The 11,578-nt window shown below is 41.8% G+C and overlaps 1 protein-coding gene across 1 annotated transcript in view; it reads left to right on the top strand.

Annotated features, from left to right (window-relative positions):
- The first annotated feature begins 774 nt into the window (after positions 1-774).
- The window catches only part of TDRD5 (tudor domain containing 5), a 100,606-nt gene continuing 89,802 nt past the window's right edge, over positions 775-11,578 (top strand). Inside the window, exons 1-4 of the mRNA XM_035010690.1 lie at positions 775-830; positions 1,516-1,752; positions 2,506-2,913; positions 4,877-5,067. Of these exons, the coding sequence (XP_034866581.1) occupies positions 1,521-1,752; positions 2,506-2,913; positions 4,877-5,067 (831 nt within the window). The 5' untranslated portion in view covers positions 775-830; positions 1,516-1,520. The remainder of the gene's footprint in view (positions 831-1,515; positions 1,753-2,505; positions 2,914-4,876; positions 5,068-11,578) is intronic.

The following is an 11,578-nucleotide window of genomic DNA, read 5'->3' as shown; positions in this document are numbered from 1 at the left end:
GTACCTCTTAAGCTTTTTTCTGGTTTTCAAGGACTTTAGAAAATTGGCTCATTCTCCCTATCCAGTAAACACATCCCCAGGTTATTTCTTCAAATACATTCTCTTCTTTAGTTTCCCAGCTCGTTTGTCTCCAGTGGCACCTGGAAGGTTCTTCACATTCATTCAAGAAGCTCTCCGCGCCCCGCCTGCTCTCTTCCGGAAGCCCAAGTTGCATCTGGCTCTGCAGTGATTCTCCACCAAGCTTCAGGATCGCCTGTAATTTTACCCCAACAGCGTTAGGCTTGCTGAATCATCATCTCTGCGGATCAGACCTGGGTATCATTCTCTCCCCCCCCCGCCCCCAACTTCAATAAGCTCCACAGGTGATTCTGAGGCACACCCAAGTTCAGAACCTCGAGGACCCCTTCCCCCCTCCTCCTGCCTGCGCATCGCTAGGGCGGACGGCCCCTTGTCCTGCCCCCTACCCGGCCGGGGAGGTGGTCGGAGAGGTTCTCGAACCGCAGCCCCACCTCGCGTCTCCCAGCCACGTCGGAGGAGGTAGGCGCCGGCGATCCCCCGAGGGAGCCAACGCTGCCCGAGAGACCTGTCTGGCGGCCCCGCGCCGCCCGGTCCCCCAGCCCCGACCCCCGAGCGACCGGCCTGCCCAACCGTCCCACCGGCCGCGCGCCCCCGGGGCTGGGCCGCGGCGCCGGTCGCCCGCCGCCCGCCCTCGGGCACTGGTGCGCAGGCGCGCGGGCGCCTTGGCGCTGCTCCTCGTCGGCGGCTGGGCGGGAGAACCGCTTTGACTGTCCCGGCCCGCAACGGCAGCGCCCGCGCTGTGGGCGACACGGGTGAGGGGCGGCGCGCCACCTGCCTGCCGCCCGCCGGCCTTCCACCCCGCGGCGTGGGCAGTCGGGGTCGCGGGAAGGAGAGCTGCTCACACCTCCGGGGGCGGGGAGAGACGTTGGGGGCGGGGAGGGGACCCCTTGGCCCCGGCAAAGAGGAGGTCGTTGACCTGGGTAAGAGGAAGCGGGCGGCCTCCCAGTCGGTCTGGGCCGGAGCAGGTACGCTGGTGCGAGGTCTTCACCTGGAGCCCTCTCCGTGGGCTGGGGAAGGCGGTATTGCGTTTGCCTCCTTCCCGGGCCTTTTCCCAGCGTCGACGAGGGATGCTGTCTGATGCGAAGTTTGCGGTGTAGACTAAGACCCCAAACAAACCCTTGTTAATGCTTCAGCAAAACAAAGCAAAACACAAAACCCAACGAGCCCGGAACTTGGGACTTCGCACACATTAGCCAGGGGCGGTGATTTCTCAGGCGTGCAGCTCAACACAGGTTGAGATTTAGAGTTTGAATTGTGTGAGGGCTTTGCGAAATGCAGCGTTTCAGAGAACCCTCACGGTTTTGCTTCTGCTTTATCACCTTTAGAACTCGCTTCTTGGTTGTTTATATTCCACTATTGATCCTTTTAACACCCCCCGCCCAACTTGGGTTTGTTTGCTTTTCTCATGAACCATGTTTCTATCTTAAATCCGGTAAGGTGCAATGTCTGAACAAGAGCGTGTACAGGAATGCCTGAGGAAAGAAATAAGGTCACTTCTCATTTCCGCCAAAGATGGTTTGACCCCACAGCAGTTGGAAAAGGAGTACCTTTGGATGGTTGGCAGCCATTTGCCATTCCGAATCCTTGGCTATCGGTCAACTATGGAGCTGGTGTTGGACATGCCTGATGTTGTCACTGTCTGCCTCAGTGGGGATGGTACTGTAATACTGAAAGGTAAGCTTAAGATTTAAGATCTATAAGCTAAGCAATAATGATTACTTAGGAAGGAATTATTCTAGCAAATAAATAGGTGATAGGGATTAAGGGGTGCACTTGTGATGAGCACCGGGTGATGCATGGTGTTGAATCACTATACTGTACACCTGAAACTAATATAACACTGGATTTAACTGGAATTGAAATAAAAACAGGAATTGTTATGGCAGTTATCCTGCATATAGCAATTATCCTGCATCCCAGTGAGGGGATTTTAATATTTTGAGGGGGAGAGGGTTCATGGTTACCTTTGAGGTTGTGGGAAGAGTGAAAGCTTTAGCAAAATCAAGAAATCTTTCCCCAGAAAAAGGTGCATTCACAAAAACTACAGCTTACATATGATTTCAGATTGCACCTTAAATTGGCAGAAGCATAACAGTGGGAATTTTAAATTATGAACTCATGTTTTAAATTTCATGAAACAAACATTGCAGGGAAGTTTGTTCATCTTGAGAGTTTCAGGTATTTCAGCAGTCAGTGGTAATGCTAAATACTGGGATTTATCTTTCTGTTTTCATTCTCTGGTAGAGGAGCTAACAGGTGGTTGTAAAGTACAAGAAATGGAGGAACCAAGGGTTCATGTTTATAATGCTACCTAGATACACAGCTCCTTGGAGAGTTAAGAATTGTCTATATAACCACAGATGCAAAGGATAAAGAAAGGAGTTAAGTTTTCACCTAAATATGATTTCTTTTTTCACACCTCCTTAGCCATTCCAGATGAATCCACCAAAGGAATAGCAAGTTTGGTTGCAAAACAGAAGAGCAGCCATAAGGTTCGAAACTCCGAGCAGAAGGGAAGGGCCAGTGTTTGCTCTGGGCCAAGCTCCCGTCGGCGAGTACCTTACCGAGGAAGGGTGCCCCCCATTCTTCCAGCTGTTGTGAAGAGTGAGTTGAAAGACCTCTTGGCGTTATCTCCTGTTCTCCTCTCTGATTTTGAGAAGGCATTTGTCAGACGATTTGGACGTTCATTCCAGTATGTGCAGTATGGATTCCTCTCTATGTTTGAAGTGCTTAATGCTGCTTCGGATGTCATTTCTGTAGAGCAGACCAGAGCAGGTTCTTTGCTGATGCTAAAGAAGAGCGTATCAGAGGAAAAGCAGAGAGGATGGCCAACAGGTAAGCATGCGAGCATTAGTCACTGTATTGTGGGTTAGCAGAATTTGGAGCAGTCCTGGCAGCTGTGGAAGTGGGTCATGTCTCAGCTCCCAGAGTTTGTCAAAAGGTGCATCCTGGCGCTCCCCCTTGCTGGCTGAGTGATCTCGAGCAAGTTACTTAAAACATCGAAGTCTTAGGTTCCTCCTCTGAATAGGAATAATAATACTTGCCTCTTGGAGTTGTGCTGAGGATTAAATGAGATGAACTCAGACAAGTGCCTCGCATTTAGTAAGCTTATGATAAGTGGTAGCTATTACTATAAAAACACAAGATCTGCTTTCTCTGGAGCACTGTAAATGAACATGAGTCCTGTGTGTTCATGTAAAGCTATAACGTGGGAAATGAAGAGATTAAAAAAAAATACTGGTCACATTTGCCATCTAATTTTTGCTGGCACAGATCTTTGATAACCTAGCAAGCACTGCAGTAATTTATGTAGTGTAACGATAACCACCTTATTTAGCGTTTTACCTTGGATTCTCATTGCCACACCATAGAAGGGTGAATAACCCAATCTTAGAGATAAGGAAAAGAAAGCTCAGGAAAGTTAAATGACTTTTCCAAAGTTGCATGACTAGGAAAGTGTTACAGCCAGGGTTTGATACTCAGCTTTTAATACTGTTCAGTGCTTTTCTTACCCAATCGTTGTCCCTCTTGTTTTTGTTTTTTTAATGTATATATTTATTGAAGTATAGTTGACACACAATGATCCATTATTTTCAGCTGTACAACATAGTGATTTGACAACTTTGTATGTATGCTGTGCTCACCACAGTGTAGCTACCACATTATTACAATACCATTGACTGTAGTCCCTATGCTGTGCCTTTCGTCCCTGAATCACTGTCTCAAAGTCTCAGAAGACCAATGTGATCATTTGTATCGTGCCTCACTAGATCCTTGACAGTACAGAATCTATACACTGAGCGTATTTGAAGAATTTCTATGCCTATTTCAGTGATTTTTCTTTTTCTCTAAAATCTGTATTTAGAGTAATGTAGGTGAAACCATGAGAAAGTCCCAAGTGTAGAAACCAATACTTAAACTATGATAGGAAGTATAATTTGATGAAGATATCCTAGGGTGTTTACATGCTCTGGTCAGGGAAGACTGCAGGGGCCAGTGAGTATTCTTGAGTTGCTCAAACTTAGGGAGACAAACTCATCATGCTGTTAAACTTATAAGAGGTTGACTTGTATAAAGCAGTTTGCCAACTTATTGAATGGGGGGAGCGATATTCCTTCCCAGTGATTGGATTGTTCATGTTTCCCATCTGTGGACCCTTCATCCTGTCATCAGGATACATTGGAAACAATTTGTGTGTGTGTGTGTGTGCGCGCGCTTGATCTTATGGTAAAGAGCTAGGCTATAATGAAGTCTAGTGATAAATCGTTTGTGTTGTACATCAACATATATCTCTCCAGTGGTATTTTCCTCCTACAAATCTTGAAGAAAAAAATCTGTACTCTAGAATATCCTTTATTCTGTAGCTTTTTTATCCCCCTTTCTTCCTCCCATACTACTAGGTGATTGTCTGGTTTGAGAAGCATAATTTTAAGCAGACTCCTTATTTGGAGGCTTTTTGACCTCCTAATAAACAGGATACAGCTTTTTAGGTTTTTACCTATTGAAACCTGCCTCTTTGTAATTATATTCAGGTGGCCTTAAGTGGAGTTTTTAGGTAGCCCCAACCTTTTCAGTAACACACTTAATGATCTCTTGGTTTTCGTCTATAGATGACGAGAATCTCTTCCATTGTATGTAGATTTTATTTGGCAATATGAAACCATAAGCTTACTTTCCTTAATTGTTATTTCAGAGTTGAGGGCAGTTAGGTCACAGTAGCCTCTATAGATAACCACCGGAAAATAAAGTAGAAATCGTTAGTGACAACTTTTCTCTGTTCTTTTATTCACAGAAGGAGGGAAAATGTTTACTCAGCCTTTTAGAATGAAGCAGGGGTCGTACTCCACAGGCTCCCCAGTTGCAAAGGCCCGTTTTTCACAACCCACTTCAAACATGGAACTACCGAGGCAAATATTGAACGTGGAAAAGACTTTTAAGTCAAATGCAGTAGAGACTTCAAGGCTGAATCACACTGAAAAATTAAACCAGGTAAGAGATCAGATTTTGGAGATATAAATACACCAAAAATGTGTTTAAATTTAGTATTTATTACTTAGAACTGATGGAAAAGCTTACCTTTTAAAATTATAAAGTCATTTCGTATTTGAGCATTTTCTATGGTTGTGTTGATTACTAGCTAGTAAGAGGTGGCACAGGGAAAAAAAGTACAATTTTATCAGTTCCTATGGTTTCTTTGACAGGTTTCCCCTGCTATTCGAAAGTAAAGTGTTCCTAGGAAAGCTTTCTTAAGTTGAACTGGTATAAAGCAAGGAAATAGTTACCATTAATTTATATGGAAATTATTTTGAACATTCCCAGACCCTCAAAATAATCTCTAGTGGGCATTTCTGATACCTTAAGACACATCTTGCTAATGGTTTTTCTGATACCTTAGGACTTATCTTGGTAATTGACGCACAAAATAAATAAATGAAGATAAAGCACAACATCAAGCCACCATAGCTTGATGCTGAATGAAGTTCTTGGGGAAGGAGGTTGGCGGTGCCTCTCCGGCTGCTCAGAGTGCACATAGCCCCTGTAACCACTCATTGCAAAACAAATGCTGGATGCTGTTTTCACTTCTGAAAATCCTCTTTCGATTTCTTTGAATTAGCAAAACAAGAACTAACCCTAGATCCTTCATAAAAGCAAAGGGGCATAGCGTGAACTTTTGAAAAGCAAGGGGTACCTGTACTTTCTGCAGATGACCCTCACATCTCTCTCTAGTTCCAGCTTCTCACCAAAGTCCTAGAAGTATATTTGCAACTTACCTCATGGATATCTTCACTGGAATGGCTGGCCTGAGCACTACAGTGCTGATATTTTTTTGACTATGTATACACTGAAGGATTTTTCAACAAAAGCTACTAGAATATAACCAAGAAAGGCCTGGTTAAATTAGCAAGATAACAACCTTTTTTTTGCATTAAAAATTAATTATATTTTATTTAAATTCAATTAACACAGTGTATTAGTTTCAGAGATAGAGTTCAGTGACTCATCAGTTGTATATAACAGCCAGTGCTCATTACATCACGTGCCCTCCTTAATGCCCATCACCCAGTTACCCCATCCCCCAACCACTCCCCTCCAGCAACCCTCAGTTTGTTTTCTATAGTTAAGAGTCTCTTAAGGTTTGTCTCCCTCTCTGATTTCGATTTGTTTTATTTTTCCCTCCCTTCCTCTATGCTCCTCTGTCTTGTTTCTCAAATTCCACATATGAGTGAAATCATAGGATAATTGTCTTTCTCTGACTGACTTATTTCGCCTACCATAATACCCTCTAGTTCCATCCACGTCCTTGCAAATAGCAAGATTTCATTTTTGTGATGGCTGAGTAATAGTCCATTGTATATATATACCACATCATCTTTATCAGTTTATCTGTTGTTGGACATCTGGGCTCTTTCCATAGTTTGGCTATTGTGGACACTGCTGCTATAAACATTGGGGTACAGGTGCCCCTTCGGTCACTATGTTTGTATCTTTGGGGTAAATACTCAATTAGTGCAATTGCTGGGTCATAGGGTAGCTCTATTTTCAACTTTTTGAGGAACCTCCATACTGTTTTCTAGATTGGTTTCACCAGCTTGCATTCCCATCAACAGTGTAAGAGGGTTCCCCTTTTTCCACCCTCTTGCCAACATCTGTCATTTCCTGACTTGTTAATTTTAGCCATTCTGAATGGTGTGAGGTGGTATCTCATTGAGGTTTTGATTTGTATTTCCCTGATGCCAAGTGATGTTGAGCACTTTTTCATGTGTCTGTTGGCCATTTGTGTGTCTTCTTTGGAGAAATGCCCATTTCTTAACTGGATTATTTTTTGGGTGTTGAGTTTGATAAGTTCTTCATAGATTTTGGATACTAACCCTTTATCTGATGAGACATTTGCAGATATCTTCTCCCATCCTGTCAGTTGTCTTTTTTTTTTTTTTTTTTTTTTTAAAGATTTTATTTGTTTGACAGAGACACAGTGAGAGAGAGAACACAGCAGAGGGAGTGGGAGAGGGAGAAACAGGCCTCCCGCCGAGCAGGGAGCCCGATGCGGGGCTTGATCCCAGGACTCAGGGATCATGACCTGAGCCGAAGGCAGATGCTTAATGACAGCCACCCAGGCGCCCGTCAGTTGTCTTTTGTTTTTGTTGACTGTTTCCTTTGCCTTGCAAAAGTTTTTTATCTTGATAAAGTCCCAGTAGTTCATTTTTGCCCTTGTTTCCCTTGCCTTTGGAGACCTATCTAGCCAGAAGTTGCTGTGGCTGAGGTCACAGAGTTTGCTGCCTGTGTTCTCCACTAGGATTTTGATGGACTCCTGTCTCACACTGAGGTCTTTATCCATTTTGAGTCTTTGTATATGATGTAAGAGAATGGTCCAGTTTCATTCTTCTGCATATGGCTCTCTAATTTTTCCAGCACCATTTATTGAAGAGACTGTCTTTTTTCCATTGGACATTCTTTCCTGCTTTGTCAAAGATTAGTTGACTATAGAGTTGAGGGTCCATTTCTGGGCTCTCTATTCTTTTCTATTGATCTATGTGCCTGTTTTTGTGCCAGTACCATACTGTCTTGGTGATGACAGCTTTGTAATAGAGCTTGAAGTCTGGAATTGTGGTGCCACCAGTTTTTTTTTTTTTTTTTCAACATTCCTTTGGCTATTTGGGGTCTTTTCTGGTTCCATACAAATTTTAGGATTATTTGTTCCAGCTCTGTGAAAAAAGCCAATGGTATTTTGATAGGGATTGCGTTGAATGAGTAGATTGCTTTAGGTAGCATAGACATTTTAACAATATTTGTTCTTCCAATTCATGAGCATAGAACGTTTTTTCATTTCTTTGTGTCTTCCTCAATTTCTTTCATGAGTATTTTATAGTTTTCTGAGTACAGATCCTTTGCCTCTTTGGTAAGGTTTATTCCTCAGTGTCTTACGGCTTTGGGTGCAGTTGTAAATGGGATCGATTCCTTAATTTTTCTTTCTTCTGTCTCATTGTTAGTGTATAGAAGTGCAACTGATTTCTGTGCATTGATTTTATATCCTGCCACTTTGCTGAGTTCCTGTATGAGTTCTAGCAATTTTGGGGTGGAGTCTTTGGGTTTTCCATATAGAGTATCATGTCATCTGCAAAGAGTAAGAGTTTGACGACTTCTTTGCCTATTCACATACCTTTTATTTCTTTTTTTTTTTTTTAAAGATTTTATTTATTTGAGAGAGAGAGAATGAGAGACAGAGAGCAGGAGAGGGAGGAGGGTCAGAGGGAGAAGCAGACTCCCTGCTGAGCAGGGAGCCTGATGCGGGACTCGATCCCGGGACTCCAGGATCATGACCCGAGCCGAAGGCAGTCGCTTAACCAACTGAGCCACCCAGGCGCCCCCTTTTATTTCTTTTTATTGTCTGTTTGTGAGGCTAGGACTTCTATGTTGAACAACAGTGGTGATAGTGGACATCCCTGCCGTGTTCCTGACCTTAGGGGAAAAGCTCTCAGTTTTCCCCCAATGAGAATGATGTTTGCTGTGGGCTTTTTGTAGATGGCTTTTATGCTATTGATATATGTTCCTTCTATCCCTACACTGTGGAGAGTTTTAATCAAGAAAGGATGCTGTACTTTGTCAAATGCTTTTTCTGCATCTGTTGAGAGGATCATATGGTTCTTGTCCTTTCTTTTATTAATGTGGGGTGTGTAACATTGATTGATTTGCAAATGTTGAACCACCCTTGCAGCCCAGTAATAACTTTCATTTAGTCGTGGTGAATAATCCTTTTAATGTACTGTTGGATCCTGTTGGCTAGTATCTTGGTGAGAATTTTGGCATCCCATGTTAATCAGGGATATTGGTCTGTAATTCTCCTTTTTGGTGGGGTCTTTGGTTTTGGAATCAAGGTCATGCTGGCCTCATAGAAGGAATTTGGAAGTTTTCTTCCCTTTTTAGTTTTTGAAACAGCTTCAGAGAATAGGTATTAATTCTTCGTTAAATGTTTGGTAGAATTGCCCTGGGAAGCCATCCGGCCCTGGACTCTTCTTTGTTGGTAGATTTTTGGTTACTGCTTTGGTTTTCTTGCTGGTTATGGGTCTGTTCAGATTTTCTGTTTCTTCCTGGTTCAGTTTTGGTAGTTTATATGTTTCTAGGAATGCATCCATTTCTTCCAGATTGCCTAATTTGTTGGCATGTAGTTGCTCATAATATGTTCTTATAATTGTTTGCATTTCTTTGGTGTTGGTTGTGATCTCTGCTTTTTCTTTCATGATTTTATTAATTTGGGTCCTTTCCTCTTTTCTTTTTGATAAGCCTGGCCAGGGGTTTATTGATCTTACTAATTCTTTCATAGAACCAGCTCCTAGTTTCGTTGATTAGTTGTGTTCTTTTGGTTTCTATTTCATGGATTTCTGCTCTAATCTTTATTAATTCTCTTCTTCTGCTGGGATTAGGCTTTATTTGCTCTTCTTTCTCCAGCTACTTTAGGTGTAGGGTTAGGTTGTGTATTTGAGACCTTTCTTGTTTCTTGAGAAAGGCTTGTATTGCTATGTACTTCCCTCTTAGGACCGCCTTTGCAGCATCCCAAAGGTTTTGAACAGTTGTGTTTTCATTTTCATTTGTTTCCATGAATATTTTAATTCTTCATTAGTTTCCTGGTTGACCCATTCATTCATTTAGTAGGATGCTCTCTAGCCTCATGTATTTGAGTTCTTTCCGACTTTCCTCTTGTGATTGAGTTCCAGTTTCAAAACACTGTGGTCTGAAAATATGCAGGGAATAATTTCACTCTTTTGGTACCGATTGAGACCTGATTTGTGACCCAGTATGTTTTCCATTCTGGAGAATGTTCTATGTGCACTCGAGAAGAATGTGTATTCTGTTGCTTTAGGATAGAATGCTTTGAATGTATCTGTGAAGTCCATCTGGTCCAGTGTGTCATTCAAAGCCATTGTTTCCTTGTTGATTTTCTGCTTAGATGATCTGTCCATTGCAGTGAGTGGGGTGTTAAAGTCCTCTACTATTTTTGTTATTATTATCAATGTGTTTAATTTTGTTATTAATTGGCTTATATAATTGGCTCCTCCCATGTTAGGTGCATAAATATTTATAATTGTTAGATTTTCTTGTTGGATAGACCCTTTAATTATGATATAGTGACCGTCTTCATCTCTTATTACAGTCTTTGGTTTAAAACCTAATTTGTCTGATATAAGGATTCCCACCCCAGCTTTATTTTTATATCCATTAGCTTGATAAATGGTTCTCCACCCCTTCACTTTCAATCTGGAGGTATCTTTGGGTCTAAAATGAGCCTCTTGCAGACAGCATATGGATGGGTCTTGCTTTTTTACCCAATCTGATACCCTTGTTTTTTGATTGGAGCATTTAGCCCATTTACATTCAGAGTAACTATTGAAAGATATGAATTTAGTGCCATTGTATTACCTGTTAAGTCACTGTTTCTGTATATTGTCTCTGTTCTTTTCTGGTCTAAGTTGTTTAAATGAAGCTCTCTCTTCATTTAAAGGATCCCCTTTAATATTTGTTGCAGGGCTGGTTTAGTGATCACAAATTCTTTCAGTTTGTTTGTCCTGGAAGATTTTTCTCTCTCCTATTTTGAGTGACAGCCTTGCTGGATAAAGTATTCTTGGCTGCATGTTTTTCTCATTTAGCACCCTGACTATATCATTCCAGTCCTTTCTGGCCTGCCAGGTGTCTGTGGCTAGGTCTGCTTTCAGCCTTATATTTCTTCCTTTGTAGGTTAAGGACCTCTTGTCCTGAGCTGCTGTCAGGATTTTCTCTTTGTCTCTGAGATTTGTAACCGTCACTATTATATGTCCAGGTGTTGACCTATTTGTATTGATTTTGAGGGAGATTCTCTGTGCCTTCTGGACTTGAAAGCCTGTTTTTTCCCCCAGATTAGGGAAGTTCTCAACTATAATTTGTTCCAATATACGTTTTGCCTTCCCTTTCTCCTCTTCCTCTGGTACCCCAATTATTCAATATTGTTTCGCTTTATGGTATCACTTATCTCTCAAATTCTCCCCTCATGATCCAGTAGTTCTTTATTTCTTTTTCTCAGTGTCTTTATTCTCCATCGTTTTATCTTCTCTATCACCAATTTTCTCTTCCTCATTTATCTTAGCAGTTAGACACTCCATTTTTGATTGCATCTCAGTAATACCCTTTTTGATTTCAACCTGATTAGATTTTAGTTCTTTTATTTCTCCAGAAAGAGATTCCCTAGTGTCTTCTGTGCTTTTTTCAAGCCCAGCTAGTATCTTTATAATTGTTATTCTGAATTCTAGCTCTGACATCTTATAACCATATTGATTAATTCCCTGGCAGTTAATACTGCCACTTGTTTTCTTTTCTGGGGTAAGTTTTTCCATCTTGTCATTCTATCTAGAGAAGAATAGATGAACAAGAGAACAAAATACAAATATAGCAACCATGACCCCATCAAAATATATACTAAAAAATCAGAAGAGATCAGAAACCAAAAAAAGAAAGAAGAGAGAATATAATCCAA

The sequence above is a fragment of the Mirounga leonina genome, unplaced genomic scaffold, assembly GCF_011800145.1.
Source record: "Mirounga leonina isolate KUSES-001 unplaced genomic scaffold, KU_Mleo_1.0 Mir_154, whole genome shotgun sequence".
NCBI classification, from domain to species: Eukaryota; Metazoa; Chordata; class Mammalia; order Carnivora; family Phocidae; genus Mirounga; species Mirounga leonina.
The sequence above is the reverse complement of the archived record's forward strand: the minus strand, read 5'-3'. Positions and strand labels throughout refer to the sequence as shown.